Source organism: Haliaeetus leucocephalus, unplaced genomic scaffold, assembly GCF_000737465.1.
Source record: "Haliaeetus leucocephalus isolate CR32 unplaced genomic scaffold, Haliaeetus_leucocephalus-4.0 Scaffold76, whole genome shotgun sequence".
NCBI lineage: Eukaryota > Metazoa > Chordata > Aves > Accipitriformes > Accipitridae > Haliaeetus > Haliaeetus leucocephalus.
In genome coordinates, this window is record NW_010972512.1 from 1690507 (window position 1) to 1715828 (window position 25322).

At 48.4% G+C, this 25322-nt stretch overlaps 1 protein-coding gene across 1 annotated transcript in view; it reads right to left on the minus strand.

Annotated features, from left to right (window-relative positions):
- Positions 1–3559: 3559 nt before the first annotated feature.
- PACS2 (phosphofurin acidic cluster sorting protein 2) overlaps positions 3560–25322 on the minus strand; it is a 50130-nt gene continuing 28367 nt past the window's right edge. Inside the window, exons 17-23 of the mRNA XM_010581094.1 lie at positions 23440–23548; positions 16166–16208; positions 12349–12391; positions 10976–11111; positions 7445–7671; positions 5378–5491; positions 3560–4374 (exon numbers count right to left, since the gene is read on the minus strand). Coding sequence (XP_010579396.1) covers positions 4256–4374; positions 5378–5491; positions 7445–7671; positions 10976–11111; positions 12349–12391; positions 16166–16208; positions 23440–23548 — 791 coding nt within the window. The 3' untranslated portion in view covers positions 3560–4255. The remainder of the gene's footprint in view (positions 4375–5377; positions 5492–7444; positions 7672–10975; positions 11112–12348; positions 12392–16165; positions 16209–23439; positions 23549–25322) is intronic.

Genomic DNA, 25322 nt, shown 5'->3' on the forward strand with positions numbered 1-25322 from the left:
AGCACAGCAGGAAAGCCAGCCCTGATTGAACGCTCTCAGGGCTGAGGTCCAGCCTTTGTCTCCAGGAAACTCAACCCAGAGGACCAGGAAGCACTCAAGGTGCAACATGACGCCACAAAAAACCTTCCATCTTTCATCTGCTCGCCAGCAGTGTTAAACTAGGTCAGCATCGCACAGCCCAACGCAGCAGTGAGCCTATCCCTGAGACCTCACCTCTGAGCAAGGCAGGGGCCCTTCGCCTAAGAGCAGCTGGAAAAGAAACCAGCTGCTTTGAGAAGTCACAGCCAGGGGAGCAGGAGATCACGAGCTCTGTGGGGAGCAAGGGTGAGCTCTGGGACACAAAGGGACAGGGACACCAGGGGACACCACCTTCAAAGCACCTCCCAGCCAGAGATCAGCTCAGATGCTGCCTGCTCCAGCCCCTGCCTTTGCTGTCAGACCACATAGCTCGAAAGCAAGCCCTGTCTAATGCAGGCGGGCAAGATAATGCCACTGTGTTTCTTCATTCGAGTTGTACCTTCCTCACCAAAACTCTCAAGAGCCAAACAGAGAGCAGCGCTGTCCCTGCTCTAAGCCATCCTTCTGCTCTCACTGACTTGCACGCAACCACCTAATTCCACCAGGCTGGCACAGCTCTGCAGGCACAGGCCCATTGCTGCCCCAGCAGCTCTCCCTGGCCTTGCAACAGGGATCCCTCCAGCCGGCAGGGCTTGCTCGTGGCAGGGTCCCCCAGGAAACTGTTGGGGAGCTGGGAGATCCGAGATCAGTCACTCGTTCATGTCACCAGGTGCAAAGCCCCTTCCCAAAATGGTCTGAGCCACATGCATGCTTTGACGCTCATTTTTCTTAGAGACAGAAACCTGTTTCTCCTACAGTCAGGGACAGAAACAGCTGCACAACGTGGCTCCACACAATACAAGAGAAACAACAGAGGCACAACACCCTGACCAGAGCAGCGCCACCAAACTCATGTGCCAGCCCTTGCCTCCAAGGCTGGGAACACCACAGCCACCCCCTGGGCACACAGCTGCCCACAAGCAGACCCAGCCTGACACTACTGGGCTCCAGGAGGACAAGGCTGAGAAGCTGGGAAGTTTCCTTGCACGGAAGGGGCATTTCAGAGCAACGACATCTTTCCACAGGGGAGAAACCCTGCGGAGATGCAAGCCCTCAGGTCTCAGGCATACAGAGAGTTTCCTAGTGAATTCGCATGTATAAAGTTAGAACAAAACACAAACCAACATGAAATGCAATGAGCAGAAGAGTTTCTCTCTCTCACACACACACACACGCACACACAGAGTAGAGCAGGGCAACACACATTTGACAGGCAGGACCCTGGAAATCCTGTCCTAGCTACCATTTGTTTCTTTACAGTAGGTTGAAATACAAAGAGGAGCACAGTGATGGTTCCCCCCTCACCCCCCCAGTAAACAAAGTTATTGCAGTTGGTCAGTCCACCCCACCTCTGCAGCAATAACATGCTCCAGCACTGAGAGCTGCCCAGGCTGCGTGCGGCTCCTGGTGCTGGAACCCAGCCCAATCACTCTTGTCACACCAGCGTGAGACTCGAGGAAGAAATCACACACTGACTAATTTCCTTTAAAAAGCGCTTTTTTTTTTTTGATGCAACAGCCTCAATAAAGAAAAAGAAGTGATGTGCTTATACACTATCTCCCACGCTACCGTTGCTAGGCAACGCTATACAGTCCCAGAGCATCAGCTCAGGTCAACCGAAAAAGCATGAACTGATGGACACAACAACATTCAAACCACAGCCGAGCTTCTGCCACAGCCAAGAGCTAGCAGACTGCGGGAAGAAACAGAGTATTGCAACTAGACAATACGTCCTGCCTAGCAGCGTGCCACCGGACGTGGGACCGTGTCCTCCTCCCCTGTGTGGTTTGAAGGGAATACCCAGTCCCCGGCCAAGTAGGTTGTACTTCTGCTGGGAAAGGGTTTCATGAAATCAGAGTTGGTGAAGCAGCCCGTGCTGTGAGCTGCAAGAGGCACTAGATCTAGCAGGGACCACACTCTCACCTAATAATCCCTCACTCCCCATCAGCAGGAGAAGGCCTAACTGAGCACACCACCACTGCCCTGCCCAAAAGAACCTGGGCAGTCCCTGTATAGAGTGGGACCTGCTAAGCAGGGCAAAGCGGGTTCCCAAAGCCTTTAAAAACCCAAGGGTAAGGGATCAGACAAAAAAACCCCAAACCAAACCAAAAAAAACCCCCCAAAACCAGCCACCAAAAAGTTCAAAAGCATCACTGCCCTCAGAAAGCGCCTTCTGGAAATGCTCACAGAGCCTGGCCTGTCCACAAGGGTGGGACCCAAAAGGACCCAACCCCATCAAAAACTTCAGTCCCTTACCCTGAAATTCCAGAGGTGTCTGTTCTTCCACATGGCAAGCACACTCTGCTCCCCAAATGCCAGCGGCCACCTGCTCCCAGTCCCTCCCAGGCATGCCCTGGGAAGCCTGGAGAGCAAAAGGCCACATCTGCAGCACCCAGAGCCACCCAGACCTGCAACTTGTCACGCTGTCTCCTTGTAAGAGCATCCCCTTGTCCTGGCACCCCAAGTGTCCCTGACAGCACCAAGGTGTACGAAGTGAACGCAAGTGCAGCCAGAGCCAAGCCAACAGTGCGAGACACCCAAAAATCTCACTCCTCCATCTCACAGGATGTCTTGCTGACTGAGGTGGACAGAGAACCTGGCTGGCTTCAACCTCTCTCACATCCTAGCTACAGCTTCTACTGCACCTTGGGACTGAAACCCCCAGCACAGCCTCAACCCATAAGCAATGCTGTGCCAGGGCAAAAGCATATCCTGCTGGGGAAGGGATGCAATCCACAGAGAAATGCCTGTGGGGAGGAACACTTAGAAAGCAGAAGGTAAGGACAACGTCCATCTACAAAGCAGCCTGCGGGAGACTGCCTACCCCCAGCACCCTTCATTTTTGTTAGTCTCTCAGTCCCTATGAGAAGAGGTTCTGGGTGGTTCAATGGCATGGCGAAAATGCACTTCTGCAGTGGCCCTGAAGCCAGGCAGTCTGCACCCATCCTGGAGAGGTGCATGAGGGAAACGGCAGCAGGCTCTGGGGAGCACAGTGAGGTCAGGGCAGGACAAAGGCAGCAGATAAAGCAGCCCACACTACCTCACGTGTGCAGTTTGACAGATGGACGGGAAGGCAGCTGGACATGCAGAGCGCCTGGCTGGCTCCTGGTCCAGCCACTACAGTGATGTATCACTTCACAGACAACGGCTCATCTTCCTGGGTTTGTTTTTTTGGCAACTTAATTTTTTTTTCCCTCTTTTTTTTTTGGTTGGTTTTTTTGTTGTTTTTTTTTTTTCTTTTTTTTTAGAAAGCATTAAAAAAAATCTGCAGCTGTTAAAAAAAATCCTTTCCCTTTAGAGGCTGGACGAGGTTTTATTGACAGGTAAATAATTGGTGTGAGTATGTAAATAGCAGCGACCCCACTGACGCGGCGTCCCTCAGCAGCACAGCCAGCTGCGGGGACATTGTGACTGGCTCGGTTTGGTCGTTGTCACAGACCTGGGACACTGGAGTTTCCTTACACCTAGTGTTTCCCTAACTCCTGTTGCTGCCCAACCCTCCTCAGGCATTGCTTCAGCACAAACACCTGCCCATCCCCGTGGCAGACTCCACACTCCAAAGGGGATCTCCTCTCCAGACCTCCCTAGCTATGTGAGTAGTTTGTTTTTTTAAACTGGACAGTTGAACTCCCTCCAGACTTGCTGATCTCTCATCCTTTGGCAGCAGGAAGAAAGACTGGCCATGTTTTTTTCCTACAAATACAGAGGGAGGGGGCCAAATGCACCGTAACACCCATGATCTTCCGCAAAAATCTGTTTGAGCTGATCCACGGCTCCCCCAGCCCATTCACACCAATGAGGTCTCAGGTTAATAAGCAGTGCAGTTATTCAGCTATCTGCTCGTAAGTGGTAGGTGTTCTTGGGCAGGTTGCCTGCTCCTGCCAACTCCCCCACGACTTCATGTTGTCAGCACATCTATATTTAAGACTGGGGTTTTTTGCCTTTGTTTAAAGGGGTTTCCTTCCCTTGTAGTAAACTTAAGAGTTAATAGAAAAAAGTAATTCAAAGGTAATCCAAGCACATCTGTAATTAATTCTGCAGGAGAGGGCAGAGCGACGCGAGTCAGAGTTGGCACGCAATTCCTGGCTCCTGGTGTGCAGTCCCCGGGACGGACAGAAGGTCCCTCCACTGAGCACGGCTAGAAGTTAGATTTGGAGTGTCCAAATATGCAGATGGGAAAGTGCTTGACATGGGAGGACCACTGTGCTGCCAGTTGAAAGAACTTGACGTCGTTCCACTCCACCCCATCGATCAGGACTGCAGGGGAGGGTAAAAAGAGAGGAGAGTTAGAAAATACCGAGTGGAAGTGGCCAACCTGAAACAGCTTTGCTAGAAACTTCCCTGCAGTCAGCTGAGGGAGGCTGGGCCACGTTCTGTGCTCAGGGCATGCACTGCTCTGCCTGGCCACCCCACTGCTGTAAATAGCTGCACACATGGGGGGGAAAGGCTCAAGAGCAGACCACTCTTAGGGACAACAGCTCAGATTGTTGTTCCAGCATCGCTCACTGACACTGGAGCTCTCCAGACTGCTGATTTCAGTGTCACCTGATCTGGTTTCTCAAATTTCCTAAACACACTCCATTTTCTTTTTTGGGCAAATGCACTCTTACAGAGATGGACATCAGTCTTTCCTCACTGGCACTCTTAACGAGGAGATCTGCGTCTCCTAAAGAGGTGACACACATTCTGTGACCACCCCTCACGCTCACCAGTTGCACAGAGACTGGGCCAGGATTAAGGAGGTGACCTAAGCAGATCCCTCTGCTGTTAACGGTGGTGGGCATTATCAACTGAATAGGCTATAGGGATATTTTTGATACTGAATGCACAGCTCCACTGACAGCCACTTTAGGTCTGTCTGCAAGAGGCATATACGGCTCCTGCTGTGGCATGCCTTTGTGCTAGAGTCCTGCCTAGAGGAGCAGCCACATTCTCACCACTCTCCACCATCACTTGCAGTAGACGTGCAAGTGAAACAGAGAATGACAGGGAGGGGAACAGAGCCAGGCCCAGCCCTTGTCCTCCTCATCCAGGACACTGATTCAGAGGAGTTCCTAGGTAAGGGAAGATTTTCCCACATCCCAGACCTATTAATGCATTCCCTCATGCTGGACACATCCAAGCCCATTCCCCAAGAACACCCCTATTACATCGGCTCCAGGGCATGGGGCAGGACACCAGGTCAGCCCTTTCCCTGAAGGACTACGCTAGCAGCTGAGCCTCGCCCCAGAGCCCAATGGGATGCAAGTGCTGCACTTACCACGCAGCATGTTCTGCTGATGTTTTGCTGTGCAAATCAACCTGCTGATTCCTTCAATACACTGGCTCTTTGACTCAACCTCCTTGTCTTTTGTCTTCTTGGGCAAAAACATCACTGGAAGAAAATCAAACCGGCACACAGTGAGTCTCTGCCACTCACAGGAGCTGCACCAAGACTTGTTTGGGTTTTTGCATTTAAACATTCATGTCTGAAATTCTAACTCTAATTTTAACTCCTAAAATCACCCCTGTTTGGCAGGAGTTTGACTGTGTCAGTGCTCAGCACCATCATCTATGCACATGGACATCTTAGGCCTAAGTGTTTCTACATGAAGCATTCCCAGCTCATAACCCAGGCCCCAAAGGGCACCTTCATGGTAACTCCTGCTGCTCTGCTGGGACACCAGGGAAAACAGCTGTATCTGTAGCAGTCCCCAGCCTGTGTCTTGTGCTGGGCTGATGGGATCTGCCGGGCGGCCGCACCACCTAGGGGGAGTCCCACACACTGCACATGGCTGCCGGGCAGCACTGCGCTCCGGCCCCCCATGTATCTGCAAGCAGGTTTACTGCACCAACAGCAGCCCAACATGAGCTGGGCTGCACAGACGCCTGGAGAGCAGGAGGGAATACAAACTACAGGCAGTTGGTGGAGAGCAAAGGCATTAGGAGAACCTAAAGGGGTCCACTTCCCCAAGAACTGTCCAAATGCATAAGCGAAGACGTACAAACTGGCTCTGCAAAAGCTTGTGGTGTTGAACACCACTGCTCCAGGCTGGGCCAGCCCCACTGAACATTTTGAGTGTCTCAGGATTGCTTCTCCCATAGGCATGCCACTTAAAAAGGGTGTGGGTCAGGGGTGGGAGCTCTGGTACCAGCAGTGCCACACCTATGTTGGCCCAGTAGTGACCTGGCTGCAGGGTTATCCACCCATGTCCTGCAGCCACTGGTCCAGGAGGCTCTGTCGACCTTCTCTCAGAGCCCCCAAAACCCCTGCTTCCACCAGAAATGACTCCCAGGCCCATAGGCAGGAAGATGTCGTGAAGGACAGCTCCTGGCAGTTGAATGTAAGTGCAGAACAGCCTTGCTGCTTCCTTGAAAATACTTCGCCGCAGAGCTGTTCTCAATTTCTATTATGTTTCACGTTACCAAGGCTAGGAGCAAATACAGAATTACTGACAACATTTAAAGTGCCTTTTTTGTTTGTTTTGAGAAAATAAACTCAAAGCCATGAGTTTAAGAGCATAAGATTAAAAAAGAAAAAAGTTAACATCAGGCTTTGCACTGAGAGCATTTCTTTTCTACCTCCTTTTGTCCCACAAAGCACTATGTACAAGAACATAAGAGCTCCTGTAGCAGAGCCTACATTGCTGCAAGCCCGCTCTGAGTGACAACGCCTCTTGTAAGTACAAGCACACCTACCAATGGCTTTGCAGGTTTGGCTGGTGTGTTTGTCCAGCTGTGACAGTAGTATTTTAACAAGAGGATGCCACGTCAGCTCCAGCAAAATGTCTCTGCTGGGGCTGCTGCCACATGCTGCAACATGATGGGATGCACACATGTCCTGCCTCTGTCTGCACCTCTGTCATGTGGCAGAGGAGACACCAGAGCACGGAGCTGTTGCACAGGCTGAAGGGTCTGCCCTGACTCTGGTGGTTGGGCCACAACAGCTGCCTCTTACCTCATACAACACCCCAAACCACCACCAGCAGGCTCACAAGGAACACAGGAAAGCTGTCCAGAGCAGCGTGCCTCCTGTCTTTCTGCACAGACACCCACAAATGTCCTTGCTCTGTCCCTACCTTTGTTCTTCTGGGCCATACCATCTCAGCTGTTCAGCTGTAAGGGTGAACAGATCCCCTTTTTACAGCACAAAGAGGACCCACCCTTTCAGACTCTATCAACTTATGCAGTCACTTCTCATCTACAGACCGACTAGGATTTGGGGGATAAAAATATGACTAAGGTGCTGTAATGCCAGACTGACAAGTCAGGCAGCCCTGGAGTGGCAGAACAGGGAGAACAGCATTGCATTCTTGGCCTTTGGCAACAGTAAATGCGTCCACCTTACCTTTCTTGTTCTTCTCTTTTGTCACAACAGTCATGGACATCGTCGGAGTGGTGGCAATCTCACCGCTGGCAGGTAACCTGCTGACCTGGAGGGACCGGAAAGTGCATTTCAGTGTGTTTTTGGTAGTGGAGGGGTCCTTCTTCTCCGGGTCTCTCTTTCTGTCCATGGGTGGAGCTGCAATCCAGTAATCCACCTGCAGGCCCATCAACTCAGCACCGAGGCTCTGGCTGGAAAACAAGAGAAGAAGGTAATTTCCATGCAGCACTCAGCAGAGTTCCCCCCATCTGTGGTTTTTTCAGCGTGGCTGCCGTTCCTGACCAGATGGTCCCTGGCTCTCTGGGAAATCAGGCAGCAATGTTTCATAGTGAAACCTGATAATCACAAAAGCACAAGAAGTCATCACTGAGTGATGCAGCCTGGGTCACATTACATGGTGGCATCGGTTTGGCAGCACAGAACTGCAATAAGCTGAGAAAAGCTGACCTGCTGTGCAGCCACAGGGATGAACAGTTGGAAAAGGAGCAGACAAACACTTTCCTAACGCGATGCCGAGTTCAGTGACCCAACCAGCAAAGGCAGCCCCTGAGGTGGCCCAGATTGCATCCAGTCTTTTTGAGTGGGGAAGAAAGGCCTCGCTGCCAAAATCAGCTCTGAACTGGGGTGACCAAAGAGCTAGTGGGTCCCTGAACATTAGACATGCAGTTCCCAGTCTCCCTGACTTGCTTCCATCTCCTATGTTCATGAGCTCCTTCTGTCATCAGCTGCTTCCCTTCCTGTCCAGATGCTCCACCAGGTCACACAGGATCTCTGCTCTCCCCAGGTCTCTATAATGGAGTTGGCATGGGGCGATCTGCCCTGCAGCCCTGCTGCGTGCTGGGGAATTCCCGTGCTGGGAAAATCCTTTGCCAGTCCTGTGATGTTTGCTAAACAACAGCAGATTTCAGGACATGATCTGCTGTTGAAAACTCCCGCGCATCATGTGGTAACAGATGTGCGTCACCAAAACATGCTGCCAGCCTTTCTTGAGCCAGAAAAGAGAAGATGAGCAGCCTGGGAAATTCCACCCCTTGCCTGTCCCTGCCTCTCACTAGCTAACCCCAAGTAGAGCAGGGGTTTATCACTCAGCAGACCTACAACTGACAACCTATACTTCTTCCTACACAATGACAGAATGTTGAATAAAACGCAAGTACTAGACAAAAAACTAACTTAATTTATCTACCAGTCTGTGTCCCCTGTTTGAGAAATGGGAATTGTTAAGGAAGATGAATCTGTGATCTTGAATGAAATATGCATCCCTCTACACTGCCTGTCTAATAAGAAACTCTCAAGGTAAAACAAGGACATCCCATCATTAAAGGCCTCTCAGCAAATCATTTCCTTTTCTTTGCAATTTATTCAGCTGAAAGCAGACCACAAAGCAGAGTTCATCTTTGATCACCAAAACCAGGTTTTGGGTTCTCAGGGTAATTTCAGAAGTGAGATTCTTCAAGGATGATGTTTTGGAGATGCAGCTTTGGATTTTAAGGCTCCTTTGCATCACATTTCTCACCTCAGTTGTACAGACAAAGCATCCTAATGTTCACTATGCCCAGGCAGGATTTTCTGTTCCATTGCCAGTTAAACATGTGGCTTAATCTTTCAGTCTGGGTCACCCTCTACCCCCTGTGCTGTCACACACAAATCAGTGAAGATGGAACAGTGTTGAACCTAAACTTCCTCATTTCTTGATGATTTTACCACACGGCATGAAACCAAAAAGTACCAGATTCCTAGAGCTGGGTGTCATCTTCAGATATATCACATTCACAGCTCACAACTTTAATAGCCTACACTCTTGTAGGTACAGGTTCCCAAACCACTTCCACCTTTGGAAAGCCCACACAGAGCTCACACGTAAGAGTCAGCTCTGCTCTCCACATCCTGCTCAGCCCCCAGCTCTCTGCGCTGCCAGCCAGCTGCTGCTGGGACCAGCCTGGGACAGACAAGGACTCTCCTGCCACCAAACCACAGGGAGCCAACAGGCGGGACTTGGGGAACTGGGCCTCCTGGCACAGGCTAACAGCCACTAACACCTTCCTGTTGCTGGGTACCTGCTACACTGGGACTTCCACATTTCCATTTCCTCTTGTTAAAAGGGAACTCTTAAGCCAGTTTAAGAAGTCAAAGGCTAAAGGTCCCTACAGGGCTCTCTGGGGTGGGCAGGAAAGGTCCCCATTCTATCTCCAAGAGGGACAGTAGGAGATGCTGCTTAGGGAGAGCATGTGAGCCCAGTCTCTAACTGCAGAGCATTCCCTTGGACTTCCCCAGCCTGACTATCACAGGATTAGGGATATTAGAGGGGACATCCCTGAACTATCATTAATGGATCTGCTCTCCATGAATTTGCCTAACCCCTCCTTGATCTCCTGATCCTGCTGCCACAGAAGTAGCAGGAGCAGACATGGTCCCAACATGCCTTTCCTGCTGTATGCAGAAGTCCCTTCCTTCCTCCCTTCTAACTGACCTCTTGCCAGTGTCACTGCATGCCCCCAGGCCTCGTACCACAGGTTTGGTGAACGACAGTTCAATATTCAACAAACTCACCACCACTGTGATTTTGCAAAACTGAGTGGCTTACTTCTTTCCCCTCCTCCCCCAAACAGCAGAGTCCAAGCACTTCCAGTCTCTGCTCACAAGGCTGCTGCTCTGTCCCCTTGATCTTGTTAACTCCCCTGAACCTTTAACTTCACCATGTGCTTCTGGGTACCAGAACTGCACACAAAGCATTAAGACAGCTACGCCAATGTTTCGTGCAGCAATAAAATGAGAGTTCTGGCCAGGGCAATACTTTATTGGCAGTTTTCTAGGGGTTTCCTCCCTTCACCCCTAAAAATTTCAGCTAAGCTAGAGCTTCACATTGCCTACAGGTGCTGCCTCCTTGCTGTTCTGATATGCTTTCACACACATGAATGGGAACTGCAGTTCCACGATACCACCTTACAACTGTCAGCTCTCCCCTCACAGAGAAAAAGCCTGCTCATTCCACAGAGTCACTCTGACCTTACGCTCGTTTGGTCCTTAAAATCATAAGGACTGTGAGGGATTAGGCTAGCACCCACATATATTAGGGTATTATTTTTGCCTACACATCTCCCCATGAGAATCCAGTCTCAAAGGGAAAATACCAGCAGATAGAGAACACAAACCTTCCCAAACAGACTGCTACAATGGCTCATGAGAATTAGAGTTTCTGCCAGACTATCAAAAACAAGGCTGCCCCTTCTACTAGTTCAAATGTGTCTGCCCTTGAGAAGTGCAGCCTTCCCATTGGGTGCAAGATCCCCTCTGCCCTCCCTAGCTCCTCGTCAGCTAACAAGGACACAGTCGCTCCAGAGGCAAAAGAGATGAAGGGGAAAGGTAACAACTTCAAGTGTTTGCTAGGGAGGAAGAAAGCAGAGCTATAGGTTTTCCTTTAGAAGAGTTTTCCTCTCTCATGTATATGTCAGATAAAACAGCCAAGGAGCTGTAAGGAGACAAAACATGCTTTACCTTGAGGATGAGAAGCTGCCTGTGACAGACGGTGAGGAAGGTGGTGTGGGGGAGGCTTCTTTCACAGCAGGAGACACAGAAGGTGGGGTAGAAGAAAGGACACTGGAGCTCGAGGGAGCTGCGTCATCAGAGTCACCTTGCAGAAAAGAAGTCAAACTGTTTGTCTGGGTTTGTCTCACAGCCCAGCACATGCACGCTGGAATAGCTCAGTCTCCTTGCCCACACTCCTGCTGCACGGGTTTTGTTCAGACTCAATCCAGAGATCAGCTAGCCCATCAGTTCTGACTGCTTTCACACTTAAACCACAGGACTTTCTCTGTTTCAGTAAGAGGCAGGCCCAGACATTCACACTCCTCTGGGCTCTCCACCTGGCATCTGCTCTCCTAGGGTTTGCTCCCAGCTGATTTTGAGGCTCCTGCACAGTCAGAGCCCAGCCCATTGATCCCTGCTGGGGAATCTCCCCCCGCAACCACTGCAAGGCAGCACCACTCTGAGACTCTTGGAGAATCCAGTACTTCTGAGCTGATCACAGGGATCTCCCCATTCCCTCTGCTTCCACCCTCCATAACCAAGGCATCATTCCCTTCACGTTGGCCCTTTAGGATGGTGGGAGCACTGTGGCAGCAAGGAGTGACCCACAGAAGGGGTGCATCCACACACAAACCTATGTGTAACCCGGGCCATAGGAATCTGGGTTTAATACTGAAGCAATATAAGAAACAATCTCAACAGATGAGGAAAAAAAATATTCCTGACTAGTACTGCATGTGAAGGAGGAGAAGACAAGTTCACATTGATAAAATAGCACTGCCCCAAGTCCATGTGTGTAAGCAGGCAGTATCGTGTAAATCAGTTCTGTACTCCCCCATTAAACAAAAAGGGTCTAAATATGTTGTCAGACTGGCAAACTGGTTGCCTATCCTGGAGTTCCCAGTGTTAGGCACATGTTTGAGATTGATTTTATTAGGCAATTGAGCCCAGTGTAGGGAGACAGGCATGAACTTCCAATGAATTGCCTGCCTGGTTTGGAGCAGGAACCTCAAATAACCACAGTGGTAAATCCACCCCACTGTGAACACACGTAAGAAAAACAGGTGTTTACACATACGAGTGGAGCTTCCCTGGATGAGAGTGTGGGAATTTCAGCTGGCCTGAAGCTCCTTGTAAATTAACAAGAAAAAGGGCCTCTTTCAAGAGAAAGGCCTCTCTGCAGACAGCTGCTGGGAGTCAAGGCAGCAGAACTGGGAGCTAATAACATCCAATTCCACCTTACAAAACTCCAAGACATCAGCAAAGGACAAGTTTGTTCAGCATGTGAAGTCATGTTCCCACCACCTGTACAACACAGAAAGCACATGCAAGATGCTTGTTACCTGACGTTGCAGAAGATTGTTCCACTATTCCAACCTTCACCACCTAGAGGGGGCAAAACAGAAGAGGAGTTTTGCAGAGGAGGACTATGCAACAGGAGTCCCCTGAACTTTGTGAACCCCCAACCCCCAAACTAAGCTCATCCCTACACCCCCCTTGGCAATGTCCCTGCAGTCACAGTAGTGTTAAAGTACGTTAAAAAGTGGAGTCTTCTAAGAGCCAGGCAGGTCCCAGCAGCGTCCAGCCAAGTAGTACCAGTTCACAACCCTTCCCTCCCCTGTACAAAAGACAGCACAGACCCTATGGAGCTGTTACAGATCTGCACAGCTCTGAATAGCCCACCATCAGACTCAAGCTATGGCAACTACAGTGCCTGTCTGTGACACCTGTGGGAATAGGGCAGGGAGGAGAAAGGAACATAAATATCCCTTTAGCATTGCTTTGATACACCTGCTAATTACAGACATACTGCTTTCACTGCACACGTACAGCCACTTCAAGGGTGCAGCATAGTTGGGGTTTGTTAGGAAACCACAAAAGCAACAAAGCACACTTTCTGATGAGAGTTTTCTGGTCTCCAAACAAGGGAAGTGTCCAGCAAAGAAGATAAAGCTCCTAGCAAAGCCTCTGGACATAGCCATGGATAAACCACCACATGGACAGGTCAGAACAATCCCAGTCACACTGTAATAAGGATACAAATGTGTTCTGATATGCCCAACCACCAGCAAGTACATTTAGGTTAACAATAAATGCCACTGGCAATAATTTGTGGAACAGAGCATGCTACAAACACAAGCTCCCAGGAACACACTATGCCTATAAAGATAAAATGACCCTTGGTGATGTAAGAGCAGGGACCTTCTGCAGAGATAATCTGCTACAGTGCACAGGGGTCATTACTCTCGACACTGCAGAGGAAAGACCCTTCTTAAGGTCCTTAAAGAACTTGTATCCAGGGCTAATGTCTACCCCATATAAACACTGACAAATGGGAAAGAGCTGCAAAAGGATCTCAAGTCAATAAAACCTGCTTTAGAATGAGAAATGATGTCATGCAGTCTATTTAGTTTGAAAACAGAAGATCGTTAAGTTCAGACATGACCATATCTAGATCACATCTCTAGGGAGCACATTTCTGTGCTATAGGATCAAGAAAAAGGACCTACTTCGGAGTGGGGGGTGTGTATGCTCAACACTAGATCTTGGAGAGCTGTCAGGCTTTCTTGTGGATGCTCTGTTAGCTCCAGTCTTGGAAAAGCCATTGTGAACTCAGCAATGTGTGCAGAGGCTCCCTGAGGGGGGACTGGCTTGGGAGAAGGCGGCTGCAGCTCAGTTTGGCCAGTCTGCATGCAAAGGGCAACAAATCAGGCTCTGGAATCCAGCACCCATTTGTGCTGTATGTGTTAAACACCAGGAAGATATTTCACAGACTGTAACTAGCTATAAGCAAGAGGAGGTGAGGCGGAAGAGTTAGGGGAAGAACAAGCAACACAGAAAACTGCTTATAGCCACCTTGATCTGCAAGCCAGACAGGGAATCTCTTTTGGCCTTTTCCCCCTTGCTGGCTGACTGAAGATGCTTGAGTTCAGACACACAGGAGGAAGACAAGGTTCAACACTTTCCCTTCCCTCCACTGAGGGAGGTGCTTGAGACTGCTGCAGTCCCAACAATGCCTCCATGCAGGAACGCTGCAGCAGCCAGCCTCCTTTCCCTTCAGGAAGGAGGCACATCCTGTTAACTCTCCTGGCAACCGGTTGTCGGTGCAACACAGGTGCACAACTACGCAGCCTCACCACCCGACCCTGGCTTTCATGTGCGACTGGCCCCTTGTGAGGCTCTGCTCCCAACACTTCAGAGCCCAGCTGAGCAGCACGGCACTGCCCTGCTTGCTTCTGGCTCAAAGACTGCACAATCCAGCTGCAGGACATCAGTTTTTGCACCCTAAAAGCCAACAGAGTCCAGCTAACATCAGGAGTCACAAACTCAAACGTCACTGGCTCCCTCTCTTCCTTGGCCAACAGCTCCAAACAGGCTGCAGCTGAGGGAAAGAGCTTCGGTGTTCATGTTCAGCCTCAGACTTTGTAAGACACCTGCAATTGGCCTTTCAGAATCTCTTCAGATGTGATCATGCGGAATTACTGTGTCAGGAACACTTCAGAAGCAAGAATAAGCAGCATTGATTTGACCCTCACCACCAGGCAGCATAGGAAGTCAGTCTGTGCTTTCAAGGCAAGTTTTTTGGGGGGGCTTGGCAGTGTTATGCACACAACAGAGCCGTTCACTCTTCCCACTTTCAGCTAATCAAATCCAGACTGGAAACGCATTGCTAATGTCAGGACAACAATCGCTTTAGAGCAACTGGACAAACACCGAGCCCCATTTGCATGCACATAGCACTGAACTAAATCAGCCCTGAAAAAAAGCTTTGCAGAGCCTAGCAGCTATAGTGAGACAAGTCCAGGAGCTTCCAAGCTCTTCTGGACTTTTCATGTTATTGGGAAAGGTGAAACAGGTGTTTCGTAACAACAGTTCTTCACCAGCAATCGCAGTTCATGGGAGGGACAAGATCACAGCAAAGCTCATCAGCAGCGAACAAATGGGGAAGATGTGTCTTCTCTTTTGCAGAAGACATCTTTCCTTCAACAAACAAAAGTAGATTGTCATCTCAGGAACACTGCAGAGAGAGACTGTCACTCCAAAGAGACACCACAGTGAAAGCAGGGTCAGCCCGAGCGCAAGAGAGACTAAGCTCTTTAAACGCCTTGGGATTTCAGATTAGCTCTGATGCACTGACAGGAATACAAACGGGAACACACACAAGTCAGCTTAACACAGAGAAGACAGAACAACACAACCAGCAAGAAAGAGAAGCTACAAGAGAGCAGCAAAAACTGTGGAGAAGACATCCAGTAGCTCAAGAGCAGTCAGGGGATATCCTTTTGGCCATAGGTCAATGACTTTATACTAAAACTTAATGAAGAGCATGATGAAATAAGGGGAGGGAAGCGAGAAAAGGCAAAGTACACAGTGTGCAAAATACACTGACAGAAGCACAAACACACCCTTGCCTAGATACTCTCTGCACTTGGCCACCTGAGCTGGGAACATTTAAAGGTAAGACAGGAGGAAAAGTCAGGGACTACTATCCCAAATACGTATTCACATAATAAAATGCATTAAACAGCTACTGCCCCAAACTCAAACTTAACAGTGGTATAAATTATCTCCCTGGTGGGATGTACTCTCCACTTCCCAGGAGTGGATGAGATATTAAGAGGACTAGAGACCATTCATGACAAGCACACAGAGGACTGACACTGGAATAGCAAATTTAGCCAAATCAATCACCCAGCACAATGCTAGGCACAGCAACATTGAGATCAGGTTTCCAGGAACACACCACCTTCCTCTGCATGTGGCCCAGCAGCAATTCTCCACCACCTAGGTGCTTTGGTCTGCAGCAAAGGCAGGCTGTGGATCAGAGCACTTCAGTGTCATGCTTCCCTCTCTGTACTGAATGAACAAGGCAATAGGAAGGCTATAGTGCCTGCTTCAGTGCTGGCAGGCAAGCGTGCAGCACAGAGCTGCCCAGAGCCAGCTGCCAGGACAGTAAAATACACCCCATAGTTTGTTGAGGGATCTTAGAGGTTTGCTTACATACCAGGCAGTTGCACCCAACCATCAGATGTTCATGCTGACATTCTACCTTAGAGCACACAGCACTCCTGCTCTACCCCAAAAACCAGGTAAGTTTGGGTTAACACTTGTGGACATATTCTAGCTGGCTTGAGGCAGCATAACTAAGGTAACACTCACCCCGACAAAGGGAATGAACTTCTGTGAAGATTCTTCGTCAGGGCTAGAGGCAAAGAGAAAAGAGCTGTTAACGGCTTGCTTCCACACCAGGCACAATACTCACTTTATATGTTGCATTCAAGCATGCAGCAGGGACGGACAGTATGCAAGCGCCAGTCCAATGTCTCCTCTCAAGGCCCCCTGCCAGCACGCTAAGAATCTGCATGGGTGGGGAAGAGCACGCAGCTTTCGGCACATCTCTCAGGGGAAAGGTCTCTTCCTCCCTCCCTCACGCTTGACAGAGAAACATGCTTTAATGGCATGGCAGTCATTACAGACACACGACCTCCTACTGCAAGGAAATGGATCTGTGCCACAACAACACGGAGAACTGTGCGTTACTTACTAGTACCTGAAGCACTCTGCACGCATGGCCTTCACGCGTCCCACCTTTGGAGTCATGTGCCATACCTTGCATATCCCAGCATCGCTAAAGCAGTTAGCCTGCCGCGGGGTTACAAGCCGTGACACGTGGTTATTTGTATAGCACTAGCAAATATGTACACACACACACGCTCACGCACACAGATAAATGTTCCCTGCCACTGGGAGCTTGCAGTCCCTTAGACAGGCACACTAGAGAGGTCAGGCACCAGAGCACACCAGGTAGATCAGGACACCAACTCGAGAACAGCGAACACCTAAACCAAACTCAACAAAATGCACACCATGTCCCAGAAACAGCTGAAGACAACACTACACACATTTTGAAAGCAGGAAGGCATCAGCCCCTCCTGCTCTGGCCCTGCCCAGGATTCAGAAGCCAACGGGTGGAGAAGGGCCAGCAATGAAGGCCACAGTCAAACCTCGCAGGAATTAGGGAGAGACTCAACAAAGACAAGAGGGGGAAGACCTGAGTGAGGAGGAAGGCAGGCTGGGAGGGCCTGCAGACCCACTGCTCCCCTTGAAGGGTGACAGAGAAGAAGATAGACCCACAGGGTAAGGAGACAACTGGAGGAGCGTATCCACATGTTTGGAGGAATTACAGTTCAGCAGTGGAAGTGACTGCACAGGCAAGACACACAACGTTTCTCAGTAGCCAAGCACAGGAAACAGGTAGGAAGCAGACAAACACCGAGATTTCCCATGTTTCTCTTTTTGTGCATCCCTCACTGCTTGGAGCACTGCAACATTCAGAGAAAAAACATCCGGCATTGCCTTCATCTAGAATATTGCTGGATGCAGCACAAATACTTCAGGAAAGCAGGTATTTCTGTGCTGTTTCCAGCGCAGATCAGAAATGCACCAAACGCACAAAGGTTGCCAGCCACTGTGTGATTAGCATGGGCCAGACGGTTTCCTCTAAGCCCTATGGAAATAATGGCATAGAACTGCAGCAAACACAACTCAGCCAGAGCTCCCTCTTGGTCCAAAGCAGTGTGCTTTTGCAAATAGCCTTGTGCTTTGGCTCAGCTCTGCTAACTCATCTCTAAGGCAAAGCCAGGGGCTTTGCTCCCTTCCTACCTCACAACCCCAGGCACTGCACCTTCATTCTTCCCCCAAAGCACTTGACAAAATGACCAAGTCCCTGATTCTGTGTTGGAAGCCAGAAAGGTCACAGCTTTCCAAACACAGCTGGAGGGCCCCCAACAAATAAGTCTCCTATGAACATGACATTTCCAGCTCCAGCTTTGCAAAGGGAAATGAGAAACCCACAGAGCTGTTAGGAGAAGCACATAACAGAGGCTCAGCTTTCCTCTCATTTCTTCAGTTCCATGGGCTGAGAAGCAGGCAGAAGCGAGTCCTGCTGACCAAGTGAGGGAAGCACAACAGTCGCCTAGTCACCTCTCAGCTACTGGACGGCTTTGCTCCCAGCTCTCAAAAAAAATCAAACCATGCCCGCTTCCAGCAGAAAACTCATTCTTGTTCCCCCTGGGAGCTCAGACTCCCACTGAGGAGAGCTCAGGGGCAATTCTGAAATAAATCATTTGCTTCAGTCACCATTTATCACAGCTCACAATGATGTACAGACTGTTCCTGAAGCAATCCAGCTGAATTTCAGCTCGGCTAGTCTAGTCCTGTCACACGTCCTCTTGGGAACTCTGATATTGCACATGTGCCTCTGAAAATGCAGCTTATCAAAACAGTTGCTCTTCATGTGGATGAAAGATGAGATGACCATGCTTGTTCTCCACTTCCTCTTTCATGCTCTTTCTTGATTCTTATCCTTCAGGATGCCAAATATTAATCCAGAATCCTTTCACCTTGGTAACTGTCTCTTCTATTCCTCCTACCACAGCCCTGCAACTACAATATCCCCTGTCCCTGGAAAGGCAGCTCCCCCTTATTACCTAGGCTGCACAGATTCCCAGGCTGCAGAGGTTTTAACCCCCATAGCGATGTCCAAGGTATTGGTTTTATCCATAGGGCTTCTGAAGGCCCTGGTATCTCAGCTATAATTTAAAGCCAGACCTGACCCTGGTTTGTGATTTTTAACAGTGTTATTGATACTTCACCTCTGTAATTCTGGGAAAAACAAAAAAACCCAAATTCTGGGGGAAAACAAAAATCAGACCTATGCAGAGAGGCTAGAAAGAAAATCTTTATCTGGAATAGAGAGCTGTCTAATTACTATTTTTGCTTGGGCAAAATCCATCCACCTGCAGTTAAGTCCTTCAAAGGTGAACTGTCCAGAAATGGACTTGCAGGCTCCCTCCCTAGCTCAAGAAATTAATTCAGATTGAACAAAGACATATAGCCAGATTTATGTTTTAGGACTCTTAGAAAGGAGAAGCCACCACATCACCAGGAGTCACCCACCTGACAAAGGGAAGGAATAATCTCCCTTCTGGGGCAAAGTACAAACTAAGCTGCAAAGCACTCAGATATTACAGTAAGGGGGACTGAATAATCACTTAGAGCAGTTATGCCAGTTATTAGCCTTTAAGTAAGATTTCATTTAAAATTTAAGCAACCCAAACCAGATTCAAATGAAGCCAAACACCTGTGATCTCCTAGCAGGAAGGTCTCAGGTACTACCTTTATTCCAGGCAAGTCCTGCAGGGGGGCAACAGGAAGGAGAGGACTTATCACCAAAGGACTAGCAGTCCTCTAAGTCATTTCAGGCCAGGCACTACCAACAGATCTCCAAGGTTCATCTTTGGTACGAAGCATCTGTCCTTCCCACTGGGAAACTGTAGCTGTGTGCTGGCTCACTGTCCCTGTTCCACCAAGTCTCCAGCGGTCAAACCAAACAAAGGGACAAAGTAACTCCAGGTCTCCATGACACATCAGATGAGTCGTCTCTCTGCTTCCCCATGAAACTCCTGTCCAGCAGCCTTCATGTTCCTACAGCAGGCTAGACGTACTCAACAGGACATCGAGCGTTTCTTGAGCCTTTACTCTCCTCTGCTGCACTGCTCTGCCAGGAAAGGGGCACAAGTAAACTCCTGTTACATTTCTACCAGCTGCCCAAGGAGGTTCATGCAGCAACCAGCCAGATAACATGGGCACTGCTGAGCCAGAGGAGGGACCGGGTCCATCTTCACCAGTGTGTTCATGTTCAGCAACTGCTGCAGGGTGTGTTTTAGAAGCAGCACTTGGAGAAATGATCTGGACTCTGCTTAGCCACTGCCCTGTAGAGCCTCAGAGACACGCAGCAGGCAGAAACCAGCGTTATCCCTGCTTCCTATTGCCCAGGAACCCTCCAACCCAAGGCACTTGTGGTCCATGGAACAAGAGTTGTGGAAGTGCTCTACAACTCACGAGAGTGAACAGCTTTTGGTAAATGTGTAACTAGGTAGGAAATTACCAAGCCCTCACCCTGACAAGCAAGCAATGCTTTTATTTCCAACAGTCAAGGTGCTCCCCAGGTTTGTGCAAGGGCTATCCAGACACCACATGGCAGGAGCTGTGCTGGACGCTGAATTACAGTGGGTGACACCAGCACAGGTTCACAGAACTGATCAGCAATCCAGCTACACTGGGAATGATTGTCTGTTGAGTCTCAAATCCCAAATACTACAAGGTTTCATTCAAGAAAGCAATGCAGAGAGATATCAATGTTGACGATACACCCCTCCTAGTGAGAGGCCCACCTCAGCCGCCATGGTCTTAGCTCCCCAGTTGTTGCCTGGACTGCAGTGTTTCTTGACAATTCAGTAACCAGTAACTCTCCCAGTGCTCACAGACAAAGTCAGTCACCCAGTGTAACGCAGAGGAGCTGAAATGGCAATTCATTTCCTTCCTGAACCCCTTCCTCATTGCCAGCCCCCTTGATTTCAGGTAAGGTCAGCAGATGCTCCAAAAGAATGGGACAAAGCTTTCGCACCATTGCAGTCCATCACAGGCAGTACATGCGCCAACCTTTTGCCATGACAAACAGAACAAGGGGACAGGAAGGAGAGCGGAGGTAAGTCAAAATAGGCACAGCTGGCAATAAAGTTATAAAGCAGCTCATCACATACAGCTACATCCTAAAGGCTGGCTTGGCTTTCCTCGGAACACTAGAGCTTGTTTAACAGAGCAAATGCTAGGATACTGGGAGATTTGTCTTGCAATGAGTTTGTAGGTAGTGCTGCTGTTTCTACACGGACCACTGCCTTGAAATCTGGCCTTGGAGAAGCCATTCACCTCTGGCCTCGAGGGACATGGAGTTGCAGTAACTTTGTGAACTGAGGACAAAATAAACAATGTCCAGTAACCATATGATTCGAAGCAGGGGACCCTGCAGAGCAATGGGGTCTTAGAGGCAGCTCAGAGAGCACAAATCCACTGCTAGCATACATCTGTCTCCTCTTTCTTAAGCTCAGTGAAGTCCCATGCATTTGCGATAGCCTGCCAGTAAGAGGCTAGTCCTCAGTTTTTTGATTACTGGGAGAAGATCTGGACGCTGCACAGCTGAACGCTAACCTGAGCCACTGAGTGCCACCTACAGCACTCCAGTTCCAACAGATGGGAACTGAAAAGCCTTTGCTCATTGGTGATCCTTTTAGAGTTACACTGTATCCTCTGGTGGCTAGGAAGAAGGGAAGAAAAACCCCTACCTTCTCCATGTTTTACTGCTCAAAGCTACTCTCAATAACTTCATTCCCATTCAATCTACATCCTGAGAACCCGTATGTGTGGTCCAAAGGCAGAGCAGTCATTTTCAACAATGTGTTCTGCCAGCAGATGCCATAGTTTCAAAGCAGCAAGCAGAATTTAACCTAAAGCACAAACTGTGCATCCCAGACCTGCAGGAACTGTTAAACAAGGCACAAAAGACCAATTCATGGGGGAAAAGATATGGGAGATGGGATAGGGAACCTAAAAGGAACCGATACCTTATGGTAAAATCAAAATGAAAGCTCTTTTTCCTTTTCAGAAAGCAACCAAAGAAAAAGATAAATATGTTATTATACTTACAACAAAGTGATGCATTCATTTACATAGTGCTAAAGGAAACAATTTCTGTGTTGTTTTTCACAATATCCTTCCTAAGCTGCTGAAAATGACAGAGAGTTGCATTTCTAAAGAAAGCCACATGGGGAGATAACTGCCCATCGCTCCATGGGAGAGCTTGTTCCTCTCACTCACTCTCCAGTTTGCTCATGGGGTACTTAGCTGAAAGTAGAAGTTATTTTAAAGCGGACACAACAGAGATACGAAGAGACTGCAGGCTATGCCACGAGTCTGACTAAAAGTCTCAGCTATCTCTCTTCCAAGTAACCTTCTGCAGGGCTTGAGCCTGATTTAAACCTATCAACAGCTTCAGGCATGGCACCACCAAGTCCAAAGGGTCTAAAATCCAAATGGATCAGACCAGCTTGGTAAAGTGGCCATGCACACTGCTGGGAGGGCTAAGTGCATGTGTTGCTGAAGTACATTTCAGATATTTTTCAACAAAGTACCAAACTGACCTTTCTGGGCACATAAGAAACTCAAAATGATTAAATGTGTGTTAATAACAAAAATTAACCTGTAACAGAATGAAGAAGGTAGTGGAGACCAGTGCAGAGCCCAGCAACCACAGGGTGCAGAGAAATAACAAGGCAGCCATCAGAAGGAGTTCACACTGCACTAAGGGTGTCTGAACTCCATAGTGGTAACTAATGTAAGTCTTCACACCAAAACCAGATTGAAGCAAAGAGTTTCAAGTACTGTGTGGCTCTCCAAACTTCACCTCTATCAGGTTAACATTACAGAATTTCACAAATACACAAAATGAGCGTACTCTTTTTATAATGGACTAGTCAGTCTGGAAATATTTTCCCTAGGAATGCATGAGGAATGGGCTAAATTTTACTGAATCATTTCTGCAAAAGTAACATAGAGCAGACACAGGAATGGAAGAGCAATATACAATAAGCATTTCCAGAAAGAGGGAAAAAAAGTGACTCCACCCACACCTTTAATCCCTCCCAGTTCTTAAGCAAAGGAGGCACCAATGAGGGATGTTAATGGACCAAAAATGAAAGATCAGATATAACATGGGAAGGGTAGTAATTAACATCATCCATGCCTCATAGGAGAGTGCTAGTCCCTAATCAAGAAAAATTACATGAGCTGAGTGTTTGTCCTGCTCTCAGGAATTATTGGGGTGTGAGTTGGAGTCTATTATTCTCCTCTGTGCCTCAGAAACAGTGCATCACTACCTTTCAGTGACAGGTACTCTTCTTCCTGGACCACAGCCACATGAGGCTTTACATACTTCTGAATCTTGTTTTCAGACCCCAATCCTCCCTCCTACAGGCTGCTTATCCCTTAAGAGAAGTTGAAATAAAACCTGGTGAATGTCAGCCCTCCCCAGTAGGAGTCCTGGTAGCCTGCATCTGCCAATCAACAAGGATTTTGTCTCTCCTGCGAGAAGCTCTGCTATTTACACTCCAAAAAGAAAGGGTTTCAGTTCCCTCAACGCCAATGTAAAAAGGCCAGGTCTTATGGAAGATAGTTTGAGGGGGACTGCCTCAGTCCAGTCTTACACACCTAAGGTCTCCGTGGTAAAGGAGAGGTCTCTGTGGTAAGAGGTCTCCAGAACCTAAACAGATGTAATCTGTCCATTCCCCACCCTGCCTAGTCCCCACTTCCCCAAACCTCTCAGATCTTCAAAGAAATCCCTGCACTTAAAGTAACCACACTGTTGAGATTCACGGTTATCTAAGTGGGACACATCACTAGCTGCAGGCTACTGCAAGGCTCCGAAGGTGTTTACAACTTGGAGTGATTTTAAAACTGCTGGCACACAAGATGAGAAAAGCACTTTGCTTTCAACCTGATGCGCACTCTAGAAAGTCAGTATTACATTAGTGACATACCTTTTCTGCTTGTATGTCAGCATTGCTTCAGCAATGGGCAACTGGTGTGCACAGTTTGCCCCTGCTATATACTGCGTTATCCTGGAGACAACATCAGGTGTTTCTGGAACTGCAATAGAACAAAGAGAGAAAATAATTTAAGTGACTTCTCAGACCATCACCAGCACTGTCCTCCATTTGCTCAGCCAAGCAGCTGATGGTAACCATACTCAGCCAGCTGCATTTGAACTGCATCTTCCAAAGGAAGCTCTGCAGCCTATCCCAGAGCATTGTAAAGCTGCCTGACCAAAAGCAAACATCCTACAAGAGCACCAAGGTAAAAACATTAGGAAGGCACACTAGATACACAGACATCTGTACACAGCATTATTGACTTAAGTATTATGGTTATTTTACATTTGTTAAAATGCTTTTCTTTGAAAATGTGTACCTGCCCAGAGTCAGCTTTAGACTTTTTTACACCTTGACTGATGGTATCTGCCGAAGAAAGTGCCTAGCAATCTCTCCCAGGGCCTTGGCAAGCTGCTCTGCTCACACCAGCATTTGAGCTACTTGATTTCCTAATGAACTCATGGCCTTGCTGAGTTAACTGAAAAGACCGAGAGCCACACAAGGGTAGGAAGAGCACAAAGATCACATGTGTAGCAGCAAATATGCTTCAGATCTATGAGATTGTGTTTGATCCAAGTTGACAGGAAGACATTTCCTAAATGTCTTCCATATTTCTTTGCTTTCAAGCAAAGAGCCTCAACTGTGAGATTAAGGGAACATAAGTGACCTTCACCAGGCACTTCCATACCTTGATGGGCATTTTAACCCAGACTCTTTCTATCTGAACAGTGAACTGTGAAGAGCTATGAGTCTTTGCCAGATCTTCTTAGGCCATTCTTCTCACTGCACAGATGAAAATGGAGAATCTGCAAAGTCTGGACTGCACAAAAATGAGGTTGCATTTTCCTCATAGCATGCAGGCAAATAACTAAGGGCTGCAGCATACAACCAACTAAAGAACAGATATAGCTCTCGAGCTGGATTTCTATAGCTTATGAAGTATTCCTAACCCAGACACAAAAATCAAGTCTGTATTGACATTTGTCTGCATTTCAAGTGCAGCAAGGAATTAAAAGAAACCAGTTCCAGTCATCTGTTCTTCCACAAGCTTAGAATCAAGGAAAAGTGTAGGTTGGGTGCCACACTAGGAGATCTCTAGTCCAGCCTCTTGCTCCAGGCAGGGCTAACTTCACCTTCAGAACAGGCTGCCCAGGGCCTTGTCCAGCCAGGTTCCCATCTGCTGGAAAAGGCTCTGAACAATCACCTGTGAAGAGGTCGGTCTCTCCTCCTCTCATGGCTAAAGGACTTCCAGGAGCATCTTGGGAGCCTCAGGCACTCTGCAATTCCAACAGGAGAACCACACTGTAACCTCTCCACCCTCATGGCGCTCCAAAAACTCCAAGGCTTTTTCTTTCTAGTGAAATTTCTGTACAGAATATGCTGCCATGAGAGCATCACTCCTCAGTCAAGTCTCAAACCTTCGCGTAGCCCTGAATGTCAGATGCAAGTCCTCCTTTCTCCTGTTTCTTTCCGTTCTTGAAGGAACGGATGAAAAAACTGCAAGCATTAATATTTTAAGCAAATTAGTACTTTAACACACAGTAAGGCTTTATCCTGGCCTAGAACAGACTCAAATAGGGAACTTCTAGACCTAACCTAGGGCAGCTCCCACATGTTACAACACTGGTGAAGAACAAAATTCCTTTTTAATGAGAAAGATCCTGCCAGCAGACTTCAGAAATGTCAAGGTCGTTTTCACGCAAAACTAACAGAAGTTGATCTTCCCAGAGTTTCCAGTTTTCCAAATTTTTTAGGCTGGACAGCTTCTGAAG